This window comes from Harpia harpyja, chromosome 5 (genome assembly GCF_026419915.1).
Source record: "Harpia harpyja isolate bHarHar1 chromosome 5, bHarHar1 primary haplotype, whole genome shotgun sequence".
In the NCBI taxonomy this organism is placed as follows: domain Eukaryota; kingdom Metazoa; phylum Chordata; class Aves; order Accipitriformes; family Accipitridae; genus Harpia; species Harpia harpyja.
Window position 1 is genome coordinate 28813552 of NC_068944.1, and position 13755 is coordinate 28827306.

Below are 13755 nucleotides of genomic sequence, written 5' to 3' on the forward strand. Positions count from 1 at the left end.
ATAGCCCTGTGGTTAATCTGAACTAATCCAGAATGAAAATATCCCCCTTTCCACCTAATTAATCTGGACTGATACTCCAGATTGGTTCATCATACAACAACTTTAAAACATCACACAGCAGATCTGCAGCTGATGAGACTACAGTTCTGGTTATGTCAGCAAAACCATCACTATCAAAAGGAAATCTCATCAAACAACACCCAAACTTCTTTCCAACATTTAAAAGCTTCTCTGGAGCAAAACAAACAACCTGGAAAAGCAATTTTTACTACAACACCATGGCGTACACAGATAAACTGAGGATTCACAATCCGAAAATTCTTTTTAAAATGCGGCATACCCAATTCTCTTTTGCTAAAGCAGGATGACACTATTAGCCCCAAAAGATGCACATCAACACAAGGACTGGTGGTGTTACAGAGATTCAACAAACAGGCTAGGGGAGAAACAACCCACAAAACTTAAATCATAGTAAATTTGGTTGTTTTGCCTGTAAGTCTTCTAAAAAGCTTGTACTACTGACAATTTTACGGTGAGTAGTTTTTCAGTTTCCTAGTATAAGTGATGGATTTGTTCTTTCATGCTCCACCCAACAAAAAAAGAAAAAAAAAAAAATCTGAGTAGCTATTTGTAAAACTAGTTCTCTTTTGGTTAGTATCCCACAACCACATTTTTACATACAATGAACATGTAGGCAATCAGAGTATTCACTGAGAGGTCAGAAGTCAAATAGCATGCAAAGCCTCAAAGGAAGAAAATGGATACAGATGATCACTTGCTGGCCTTGGAGCAAAGACAATTAAGTGATACAGACACACTAGACCTCTCTGTAAGCACTTATACAGCTAGATCATAATGCATTGCTTTTATGACTGGTTATTGCAGTCATACCCAAGAACTAGGCTACTGACAGCAATAATGGACTAAATTACATCTGTAACAGACCCGTAATACTGTACAACTTCAGGAAAAGTCTTTTTACCATTTTGTTTAAAGTGCTGAGTTACATAGTGGTAACGCTTAATTCTTAAGAGTACTGTGGTACTACAGCATGAATCTAAATGTCCCACATTTCCATTCTTTAGTGACAAAGCCTAACTAACTGGGGGCTAGACACTATTACCAAAGGAGGCTTACCTCATGTGTTTCTTGCTCACAAAACACAGGAAGTATTTTTTGCTATGCAAAACCAACAGAGCAAACAAAAATGTAGAGTACAAAGGGATGGAGGAAGGAATAATTTAAAAAATTATGTTCTTCAAGAAGGATGCAAGCACAAATAGATTAGCTTTTATCAATTATGGATTTGCACTAGCTTCACAGTTTCTAGTAACAGTACAGGAATGCGAAGCTTAATTTCTTTTACCCATCCCAACCACAGTGGCTCTACTTGCCTCTCATTTGAAGAGCAGCAGGAAAGTTCCTTGGAGTGTACTTGCATAATATGGTAGGTACGAATGCAACATATTTCCTCCCTTTCTCAAAAAATCTGCCACCTAATGTTTCTCTTTTAAAAAGTCTTCAGAAATTATTATGATTTTTGAAAACTGTTTAACAAACATTTAATCAGAGCAATTATTCTTCAAAATCCAAGCTCCACTTCTGACTAACAGCTCACTTGCCTCTTGACAGGAAACATGCTACCTTTTCTTTTGCTCTGTTCTCTATTAATTCAGTTTACAAACAGTGGAACTTGAATTTGGCATGGACTTGTGTTATGAAAGGCTAATGCAGAATAAACAAAGCAGTATAGTGTATCTGCTTTAAAACTAATTCAGCCAACACACTAACATTCAATATATACAGAATTAAGCCAGAGGTTTAAAGACCGATGCCAGCTGTGATCAGCAGGAATGCAGATACCAAGAACAGACTTTCTGCTATATTACCACAGATATCAGACTCTCCCAGGCATTTGGTACATAACTGGACAAGAATTTTATTAATTTAGGATTCCTCTCATCTTCAGTAACTGGAGTTTTATCTGCAAATTTTAAGCTGTTAAAACTGAGCCGTATTTTTCTTTTCTGGATGCCATCTTGCTTTTCTCAAGAAAAACAGTATCAAGATAATTCAATTAACACATGTATTTTAGACAACTTTTACGTTCAAAATGAAAGCTACTAAAAAAAGCAGAGTGCACTGTTGGGTTCCTAAGACTCTGAATTGTTTCAACAAACTAATCACAAGTACATTAAAGCCACAGATTGAACATTGCCTCTTTGAAAAATACTAAAGTGCATTTAAGATCATATGAGACTTTCCACCAATTGAGTGAAACCATTCTTATATTGAAGACTCCTATTTAGCCACCCGAACTCCACAGCTTTTAAAAAAAACACAAACCAAAAAAACCACACACCACGAAACAAACAACAAAAAACCCCCATCTTCCAACAAGGAACTTGAAGAAAAGTTTTAGTTAGGTGCTAATAATGAAGTTTAATGGTTCTACCTCTTGAAGCAGTTTCTTTGGAAGTAACTATCATTTCAGTGTTTGTTGATGTTGAGTGTTTGTAAAAAGCAATAACCATTTTATAAATTAGTGTTTTGTAACTGAAATGGCATGGACTTCCGTCCTAATCTGTGTGACAAGTTTGGAAACAGCATACATTAAGGGATTTTACAAGTCCTACAAAAAGCATTAGATTTGAGAGAAGTATTTCAAGCAAGAAAAAAAATTCCTTTTTTATTACTAAGTTTATTAATAACCTTTTCAATATTATGAAATTAAGAAAAACAATTTAATGCGACGTGCACATTTTCCTACAATTCAGACAACGAGTTTTCTTGGAAGCCCTTCACATACAGAGTTTAGCTTGCTACTGGAAGAAACTGGCACTTTCAATACAAAGAAAACTGGTACCTTATAGAATCGAGTAATAATCATAAGCATTTATTTTCATCACCTTCTTGAAATACACACTGAAATCAAGTGCTTTGCATGCTGACAGAAGGCAAGTAGCATTATGTAAAAAAAACTCTGAAAAATAAAATAATTTTTTCTGTGTTTAAAAGAACAAAACAAATGTTCTCAATCAAATAATTCCTGCAAACCTCAATATTTGCCTGTTGCAAAACTAATGCCAAAGTGAAAAGGCTGGAGTGCAGGACAAAAATTCCCCTGTACTTTTTCCGATAGTGACAGTCATGGGTTGTATTCTTATAAATATTTGGCAAAATGAAGACATATGGGGGAGGGAAAATGTCCAAGTGGAAAAGTTTGGGGTGGTTTGTTGTTCTGTGGGTTTTTTTCAACAGTTTGCAATGACTTTTTAATGCCACTAAAACACTCTCTATCAAGAAAACAAAAAATAAATAAAAGTCAGAGAGGATAAGATGCCTGCCTGTTCTGCAGTTTGAGACCTAATGTATTCAGAAACACACGCACACAATACTTCACTACTATTCTTTGGAGGTTCTCTTGAAAGTCGCAGCAACAAACTTTAATTGCATCTTTGCTCCCTACAGATCAAGGAAACTAATACTTTGCTGTTGCCTCCCTCAAAAGTAGCACCAATGAAAATCAAAAGAACACAGCAGTGTTGCATTCCTCACTGTTCAAGCCCTTTTTGGGAAGCTAGCTTATCTCATATGGTGGTGGTAAACAGACTTCCGACTGCTGTCCAAGAAAGAAAATACCTGCCACAACTCAGAAAGAGACAGCAAAAAGTTGCATCAACTTCACGCGTGGACTTAGCCACCACTCTGGTCCAGGTGGGAAGACACTCCAAAATAGCCCTGCCCTTAATAATGCTGCTGTTCACACGGCTGAGAAAAGACTGGTTGACTGAAGGAGATTAACCTCACACTTCTTTTGTCTTCTGATGTGAAGGAAGGTCTCTTACCCCAGAAGTCATAATTTAATACTCTAAATTTATCATGCATACAAAGACAACAGGAGCTTTCTTATGACACTGGAGTTTCAAAGTCTTTCCAGTTCCCTTCAATCATGCCTTGCAATGCTTGCTTCACCTGTTTCACCTTTTCCTCACTTCCAGGCCTCCTTTATAGAAGCATTTCTCTGCACAACACAGTTGGTTCGCTATACTTTTGTTTAGTCTAAGATTTATCTTGTTCTCTACAGGCAACACCACACTTTCAGAAAGGATGTACAGTCATTTGATTAGAATAGTGCATTCTAAAAGATGCGGACAGAGGCACAGAAGCTGACTACAAGCATTCTTCCCAACAACACGAAGCATTAAGTCTAAGGAGCATCGTGAGAGGATACAACGAAGTTATCATCAAGTTCAAAGTCATTTTAGCTTACATTAAAAACTTCAATGAACCTGATCACTTAGCTCTTTTGTTCAGTGTGAATGCTATCTTAGCAGTATTCTCTTTTCAACCTCATTTTATCACATAAAGCATTTTATAAAAAGTAATAGTTAAGTTTTGAAATTTCTTGAGAGTGTATTTACCCAATTAAAACAAAAACAATAAAATTTAAACAAAAAAGAAAGCATAGTTTACTAGGGGAACAATCTTCCAGATAGGAATAGATCAGATGAAATACAACTTCAGAAGCTATCCAGAATCAAGCCTTCCTAAGTTACGTGGGGAACTACTGCAATGGTAGTATCACAAGGTTGATGTATTTTACTATTAAAAACAGTAGATGTTTACACACACAGTATCTTGCTCCATATTTAACTGTTGCCACCCACAACCCTTGAATTTAGTAAGACTGTTCAACAGCTGACACAGAAGCACGGTGAATAGAAACATAATACTTCCAAGTCAACTTGAGCCTCATCAGTTCTTAAACAGAAAGCCAATAAAGGAAAAAGAGTCTGACGTAGTTTATCTTGCATTGAAAAAAGCAGTAGCTCACATGTTCCCAAATTCTTCTGGTTAAAATTTGTTGGGAAGACAGAAAGAATTTAAAGAATATTTCTCTAAAAACCCCTATAAAAAGTCACTTTATCCTATTATGTTACCACATTTCAGGCAAATCTTCAAAGATTTGTCTTGGTAGGTCAGATCGTTTACACTTAGGTAAGACCGAACATCTAAATTTCATTTTGTATTTTAGTTTGACAGAAAAAACAAGAAGCTAGCTTTTTATTCCCCCCTCAGTTGTCCAAAGGAGACTCCTCCCCCCACCCCCAACAAAAACACACTACACTATTTTCTCACTACTGTCAAATATTCCTTACATTCAAGATCAGAAATGCACTTCCGTCCTGATCTGCAAAAGTCTTTCCTGGCCCTATCTCCATTTTCTTTTAAGAAGAGAATGTCATCACATTCAACTTTAAGAACAGGGCTGTTCACCAGGGACTAGGATAAGGTCAAATTCATTTCCAGTTGTCATCAGAACCAGGATATGAATTAAGCCTCCAAAAACATATTAGCTGAGTAATACACAGTGCCCTCTTAAAGGTTTCTTTCCCTCCCCCTCAACTACAAGCATGGATTTATGAAAAGAGAAGCCTCTACAGGCACAACAGGTTGGACATAATGAAGCACTGTTTCTATAGTCCTCTAGGTACCAACTTGAAAGGACGCTTCACTAGTAGCAATGATTGGAGAACACTTCTCCAGAGACCAAAGGAAAAGTAATTCAATTTCAGTTGGTGAAAGCTAGTATCTAGGAATGGCTGTTTTACAGACATCCTTTTTAGCTTCATATTACAGAAATGAATCAAGACTATATTAATTCAAGAAAAGTCTCATTACCAAAAAATAAAGAACTTCCTTGTGTTACTCACAAAGAACTCTCCAAGCTTTCCAATTAACACAAAAAGCAAACAGATAGAAAGCTATTTTCATGTTTGTTGTGTCCTTCCTTACTGCTCTGTAACAGAACGGGGGAAAAATTTGAGGTATCTTATAAAATAAAGAGTTCAGGAACACAGATTCAGAAAACTCCAGATTAAAAAAAAAAAAAAAGATGCAAGTATTATCCAATAAATGCTTCATTTTTAAAGCAACGTGGTGTTTCAAGTTAAGCCTGTGTGACCGTACTTCTTGCATACTATCATTATCCACCTTAAAAAAAGGTTGCTTTCTGATACAGGAGAGAGGCAAAGAATTTAAGAGACTCACCTAGAGTACAGAAAAGCAGACAAAGATCTACCCAACCTCATTCCACTGAGGCAAAACAATGGATGATATTCCAGCAAAATACCATCCCCACCACCACATTTCTCTAATGTAAGAGAAAAAAAAACAGTACCGCTGTAGGAGCGACACCACTAGAGTTCTCAGTTGAGAAAAAAAAGAAATCTAAGACTACGAGGCAGGCCAAATAATCTGTGCACTGCGCATTTAATTCAGAACAAGAGTCTTCAGTTAAACAAGTCAGGTTTTGAGCAAGACCTAAGCAGTAAGATTATTCCAAATAGAGCATGAAGAGACACTGCATCATATATTCACTGTACAGTAAATCAGAGGCTAAATGTTTGGTCATTACCTCAAACACTTCTCTTTGGTTTTGTTTTTTTTATCCTCCAGTAACCCAAATGAAATCTATTCCCTACTTTTACACTATTTTGTACTTACTGCTGGTAGTAGAGACTGCATGTTCTGGTTGGAGTCAGCTATAGTGGCTAGGTAAACCAAGTTTGTATGCAGCATCTGCTGGTATCTATCAAAATAAACAAAAGCAAAACAGATCTTAAGTCACAAATAACATCAGAATTTACTTTAATTCTACACATGTAAGGAAAGTTACCTATGTAAAACAAGATTCAAGAGACTTACAAGAGTATCATTATTAGGAATCCTAAGCCTTTTCCCTCACACTTACCTATTACCCAATCTTTGCCAATGTCCCCATCAAATCTGTGCTTTTATCTTCTCTACAACTTTTGTCTTGCTATGAAAAATCTAAAGCTGGGTGACACTGTTCTCACCTATTTCATTTTCTGTCCCAGTCACCAGGAGACATATAGAGCGTGTGTGGCTGTTTGGTGTAATTTTCATCACAAACACTAGGGAAAGAAAGCTCCTTCTATTATGCTCCCAGATACAAGATACCATAGATTTATGTGAATTGTGACCAAGAACAGTGCAAACATTTCATCACGACCCTTAACTTTGGAAGATTGCTATGGAATGATTTTTTCTGCTACAGAAACACATTCCAGTCTCAACATCTAGCTCACAGTCACAAAAATAACCTTGAAAGCAGGAACAGATTACAAATACATAACTATAGGCTTGTAAACAGCTTAATACAGTAACTATGCTACAATAAAAGCATTCCCTTAAAGCAAAAATATCTACTATTTATGACCCCCCTTCTACTCCCAGACTACCAGTTCTCAGTAAGGGACTCAAGCCATACTGTGATGCCCCATCTGTCACATGACTCTGTGTTTGTCCAATTACAAAGGTGCCATGATCATCCCATGCCAGAAAAGAGTAATGGGAAAATAATATTCCTTAATAATTCACTCCTTCCACAGTTCTCTCAGACCACTCTCCAGAGACCCCACTAGACAGCAAGTCCACATGGGATATTCTGGCAAGCCAAACTTTTAAGACAAGCCTGTTTGATCTTGGGCAAGTGGTAAGCAGGTAGTTTTCAAGCATGCTGTCAGGAAGAAGAAAGGTCCATTCCTACAAGATTGAAAGGTTTAAGAAGAAAGATACCTCTTTCCCAAAGTGTAATTATGATGCAGAGGAAAAAGGTCTTGGTTATACAGTCCCCATTTTCATGAGTGTCATCATCATGACATCAACTTGCAGCAGGCAAGTTGCAACATTTCACTGACAGAAGTGATAGTCATATGGCAAATCAAAACCCCATAAATTTTAAGTGTAGTATCTGTAGCAATACTTTTCTGTTCTTCACAGCACAGTTTTCCCACAGGGTGAGCTAAACAAATTAAGAATGGTGATCTAGATGGAAATTCACCCAGTCCACAGTAGATTTGGATTAATGTCTTACTGTGAGCATTCAGACGTCTTTCCTTTGTTCTGATAGTCCATTATACACTGAATAAGATGATTATTTTCATCCAACATCTGAAACGATAAAGAAGAAATTCGGAGTAAGTTTCACGTTCTTTGTGGAAAGAAACCAAAGATAAGTTTGAGTCTTGCTCCTCTTCTCAGAGGTTTTAAAAACAACGGAGAAAGTAGTATTCCAGAAAGTTCTACTTTAACCAATTATTTATAGAACACTCTTTTGCTCCCATTTTCCCCCTCCAATTAGTTTTACAGCTTTTAGTTTAAGGGTTTCATATCACTATTATAGCTACATTTGTGAAGCTTCCCATTCAAACACCTATGCTTGTTCTGCACCAAGTTCTTCGGAAGTCTTCAAAGTTTTGCATTTCTTCATTTGATCTCTACCAAGAAACGTACTTAAAAATTTAAGCCCCGAGTTTCCCTTCTCCTTCTAATGCCTGCAACTGTTCATAAATTTAATTATGAAAGGCATTGAAATTGTTATTGATAGAAAATAAGCCTACCAAACAGACTTCTTTCAAGGAAATGCACTGGAAAGCTTGGCCATATTTATATGAAGGATCTCTAATTAAACTGCACTTTATAAATATTCTGTATAATGGGCACAATAGTTCTATAATACTTCAGAAGTGTCCGGGAATATGAACTTATATGAATTAATTTTCTGACAAAAAAGAAAAAGAAAAAAAAAAAAGGTAGTTCTAATATCATGGGAAATTTCAGACCTCCTGACTTTCTACAAAAAGCTCACGAATTCAAGGTGTTCCAAGCTCCATAAATAGGAAAAAAATATAGCCTGGTTTCCTAGAGCTTCACGTTCCTACAGTCATGTCTTTTTAACCACTCTCTCACACTCTGATCAGACAAGAGTCAGCAGAACCACGGCTATCTGAGCTACCAGCCAAGTTACCCAAGTCAACTGAACTAAATGGAAAGTTTACTGCCAAGTGGAAAATTTTGCATTGGTTTCTCCCTTTGCTTCCTCTTAGTGGAAAGGTAGTTTAGATCCCTTTACTCTACCCAGCTGCTGAATTTCACAAAACTAATAGGATCTTAACCATCTGCAAGACTCTTTCCTTCTTCCAGACATGGTTGAGACTAGTCAGAAGGCTCATGCCTCTACAAGGAAAGCACAGTGTTATTACATCACCTTTATTTCCCTAGGAATCCAACCGAAACAAATACTATGGGGGGGGGATAGGAAATAAGTACCTACACTTTTTTTTCTTCCAACTAATCCATCTCTACTATGAAAAGGGTACAAGGTCAGAAACCTCATGCAGTCTGCTCAGGACTTATATCCACGTAAGAATGAGCCAACCAGCCGAGTCTTCCTAAATTCAAACCAGTAATTCTCCAGAACGGACTAGAACAATCCCTGGGCAATTATTTTGCCTGAAACTGCTGGATCTGGAAACACTGTCATTAAGCACTAAACACAGACAGAACTGTAGTATTTTGAGTTACCATCTGAGCCTCAGAAACTAGGCAGAACTGTAGTTGCACTCTCTGAAGAGGATCACAAACACACTGCCATGCAAATGCATTTCACAGGTACTAACATCAATTTCTATAAGAAACAGAGTGGCTATTTTCACCAGAAAAAATAAGGAAAAAGAAGCTAATACCTTTCATACCAAAGTCTAACAGAGCACTTGCAAAGGAAGCCTTGAATCAAGGCTCTCCTCAGAATGTCTCCCACCTTCCAGAGCAAGGCAGCAGATACTTAAGGCTTAGCAGACAGGTAGACCTTGAGACTGCCAGTTAGATGGCTGCATTCTTCACTGATGCCATGTAAGCTGGACCTGGGGGGGGGTTGTGGGCGGGGGGGGGGGGGGGAGTGCAGGGGGACGAGAGGAAAGGAATGCTAGGGCTAAGAGGAAAGCAAACAAGAAAGAATACAACTGTAGCCGAGATAGGGCTGCAGGCACTGTTTTATACAAGTTTGATTGAGCAGTTGTTGATAGAAAATTGAAATAGTTCTTTGAAAGAGTTATAAACACCTACCATCAAAAGAGAATTTAGTTTCCAGCTGGATGAAGACACCTCCAGGGCTTCTGACAGCTTATGTACATTACAAAGATTCTTCAGCTTTAACTATACTAGGGTTTTGCCAGGGCACCACCATCAAATTAATGGTTTGACTACAGCACAAGAAAAACTTAATTGTGTGCGCCATCCATAAGCACGCTGAAGTTGCTACTGACTACCTTGAGGCAGCTTTTCACCCAGTGGGTATGTATTTTTCATTTACACTTCCCAAGCACTGACTTCTGCTACAGTACCCTGGAGATCTCCACTATAACTCGAGGGTCCTCTTTGAGGTCCTGATCCCTACAACACCTATCTTATTGATGCTCTCATTCTTTACTAAATCAGAGCTTAGCTATATCTACCCGAAAGACTCCTACACAAGGAGCTTGTAGTAATCTGAAATCTGTTTGATTCATGGCTATTTACACTAATAACAGCGCGAGTCTTCAGTTAAGTCTCTAAACACCACCAAGTTACCAGTGAACTTGAACATGCTCCTTTGCTTCTGCCGATACAGATTATTACAAACCCTAGACACGCTTTTCTTCAATTGCTTCAGCGAGTTAACTTGCTCCCTCCCACGAAAGCTTAAATGGAGTCGGGCGGAGTCGCTGTCATTGGCTCCGACCATAATGTTCTTCTTTAATAACACTTAAGGTTTATGGGGGGAGCCTTACTACTAGGCCGACCAAGTTTGGGAGCTGCAGCCGCCGCTTGCCCCGCGGAGGCAGAGCCCAAAGCCAGGCAGGGTTTAGGAACGACCCGACTCAAGTCCGACTCACAGGCACCCCTCGCAGGAAGGACTTGCTCGACTCCGCCGCCTCCCCGCGGAGCCAGGCCGAGTCCTTACGCGTTAACTCAGGCCCGCGGCCTCGGGAGAGCTGGGGGCAGTTAACGGAGGGAGTGGGGCGGGAGACCCAGGGCCATCGGCCGCCCCCCCACCCCTCCACACCCGCGCGGCTTCCGCGCCCCGCCGCAGACGGCGCGGCCCGCCCGCTCGGCACCTCCCCCCGGCGCCGGGACCCCCGAAGAACTACCCAAGTGCAGAGAGGCAGCGCCCTGCCCACCACCACCACCACCACCGCCCCCGCCGGGCCATGCCCCGAGCGCCGCCAGCGCGGCCCGGCCGCCGCCCCCCCCGCCGGGGCCTGGGCGCTCCGGGGCGCCGCCACCCCCTTCCCCGCGCGGCCCGGCGGCAGGAAGCAGCTGCAGCCCCCGGCGCCGGGCCCGGGCCCGGCCCCTCCTGGCCCCTCGCCCTTCACCTTCTGGATGGCGGCCGGCGTGATCTCACCCTTCCCCCGCTGCCTCGGGGCCGCGAACGCCACCGACATGTCGGGCCGCTACCGGGAGGGTCCGCCCCCCCCGCCCAGCTCACGCGCCCCGCGGAACCAGCCAACGGCGGGAGGCGGCAGCGATGCGGGAAGAACGCTGCGCGCGGGGGGGCGGGGGCGGCTGCCCAGCGGGACGGCCCATCCCCGTCCCGCCGGGGAAGGGTTAAGGAGGACCGGCTGCTCCTCCCCCTCTCCCGCTGCGAGGGGGAGCCGCGTGAGGCCGCGGCCGCCCCGCGCCGCTCGGCCAAAACGAGGGGACCGAAAGTCGGCGCTGCGCCGCTTGAACATGACCTCCCCTTCTCACGCGACCTTCCTGGCTACCCCTTTCCCTCCGCGGCGTTGGTACGTTCCTGCCCAACGCGCCTCAGCGCCGGACAGGCAGCGAAGTGGTACGGCCGGCGGGGGGGATGGGAGCGCTGTGGTGCGCATGTTACAGGGGACGCGCTCCGGCTGTGCCGAACGGCGTGCTCTCCTCCCCCCTCTACCCGCCGCGACAGTTGGTTGCACCCGGGCAGCCCGCTCTGGCGGCCGCGCGGGGCGGGGCGGGGCGGCAGGCACCTCAGGGAGGCGCCGAGAGGAGGCGACGGCAGCCGGCCCTGCGCTCCGCTGGCGAGGCCGCCGTGGTTTCGGCGTGGCACCGTCGGGCCCGCCCGCGAGGGGGGTTGGCAGTCGCGGGCCCGGTGCTAACCGCCGGGGGAGGTGCCGCTGCCGCCGTGACGGTTCTGCCGTTTGCGGTGCCGCTCCTTCAGCAGCGCCTGTGCCGCCGCCGCCGCCGCTGCCAGCGCTGAGAGGCGGGGGGAGAAACAAACCGTGAAGAAAAAGTTGGAGGGGAGCAGCTGTGCGACCCCCAGCTGGTTGGGGTGGGGCGGCTTTTCCTACCGGCCTCGGCGGCCGCAGCTTCCCTGTCGTGAGAACAAAACGGAGCAAGGAGAAGCAGTTACTGCTGCAACTTTGAATAAATTTTAGACGCTGAAAGTGCTAAAAACAGCCGTGATTTTTTTCAGTGCGGCCGCTGGAGGGGATCTCGGTTTCACCAGGTACAAGTTTGCAAAGTCTAAGACTGTTCTTTACAAGGATGAGAGTTTCGAAGGGTAATGGTACAGTAAAGTTGAAAATCCCCAACTAAAGCATTTTAAATGTGCTCTTTCCTGGGCACATCCCTGCTCAGCCTGGATGCTTTTCAGTGCCGCACTACCGGCTGTCAGTACTGTCTCCGTTCCAAGCTGTGGCCTTTCGTAAACTGATGTCTGCTCTTGCAGTTGGCAGAAGTGTGTGCTGCTGTGGCTAATGGGACGCTACTCGGTGACGTGACACCACACCACAATACGTGAATCTTGTTCCTTACTCGGTGCATTGCTTGCTCTGCTTCTCAGCTGTTGCTGGCTGAAGTCCCTGCCTCTTCCCTGAAGCCCTAACCCTTTTGGTTACAGCACACATTTGTCAGTGGCATCCGTGGCCACCCCGTGGCTGTACAGCTGCTTCCCAACTGGCATGCTCCTTCCTCAGACTTTTTAGGCTGGCTCCTTTCCCCAACCCCATGGAGATTACCCTTCCTGGCTCTGCTGTCCTAGGATTTACTGTGACTGCCCATCACCCCCTGCTTTTTTCCCTTGACAACCAGTTCCCAGGCTGCTGGCTCCAAGCTGTTATTGCATTCCTACAGCATCCCCCTCTCCAAGGGTCCGCCACCTGGGCCTGATGCTCTCTGTTACCAGAATGGCACTGCTTCTGCCCTGTCTCTTCAGATTATACAGGACCCTGAGTTGATGTGATGTTAATTTGGCTTGCTCTCCTCTCCAGAAAATGTCTCTGGCCCAGTCCTTGCACTGTAGGTCATGCTAAGGAAGGAGGAGCGATGCCAGCATATCCCTTAGGCTGTTTGTGTTTCTAACCATTATTTTATTCATACACCATGGTATCTGGGTCCATTTTCTGGACTAGTAGGTTGGGGGTTTTTTTCTGTCTCCCACACAATTTATCATCATCTTCACTATCATACTTGTAGGAAACCAAAAGCAAAAAAAGAAAGGGTTGAAGAAACCTGTTTTTTCTAAAGATGATATGCTTCATGGTAATTCATGGTTATTACTGTATTACCTTGGAGTGAACTCACAGGATAACTGTCATAATAGCTGTGTGCCCAAATTGATACTATTTCTAGTTACTACAAAAGACAACAAAGAATCCTAGGAATGAAGAATGCAAGACAGCCATGGCCAAATCAACATGTAATCAGAAGGAGCTATCTCCTAGCTGGTTGCAAATAGAATTACAAGGACTTACTTCTTTATCAGAAGTATATACTTGGCCCTGGAAAACTGGTGAGCTGTCTGAAAGCGCCCCAAGGCTGCAGGCATCTTCAGCAACTGGAGGGCAAACAAGTTCTGATGAAATACTCTGAACACTGGGAATCCCACAAAATGTTTTTCTCTTCCCACAAGTATAACTTGCTCTCATCCTCTGG

General features: G+C 43.0%; 1 protein-coding gene across 4 annotated transcripts in view; it reads right to left on the reverse strand.

Moving 5' to 3' along the window:
- The window catches only part of SS18 (SS18 subunit of BAF chromatin remodeling complex), a 48962-nt gene extending 37515 nt beyond the window's left edge, over positions 1-11447 (reverse strand). Inside the window, exons 1-3 of one of the 4 annotated variants that reach the window (XM_052787472.1) lie at positions 11223-11447; positions 7904-7980; positions 6511-6595 (exon numbers count right to left, since the gene is read on the reverse strand). In XM_052787472.1, coding sequence (XP_052643432.1) covers positions 6511-6595; positions 7904-7980; positions 11223-11291 — 231 coding nt within the window. In that variant the 5' untranslated portion in view covers positions 11292-11447. Of the gene's footprint in view, positions 1-6510; positions 6596-7903; positions 7981-9933; positions 10736-11222 lie in introns of those variants that run through there. The other 3 variants (XM_052787475.1, XM_052787474.1, XM_052787473.1) reach the window with 3 other exon arrangements.
- Between the last annotated feature and the right edge of the window lie 2308 nt (positions 11448-13755).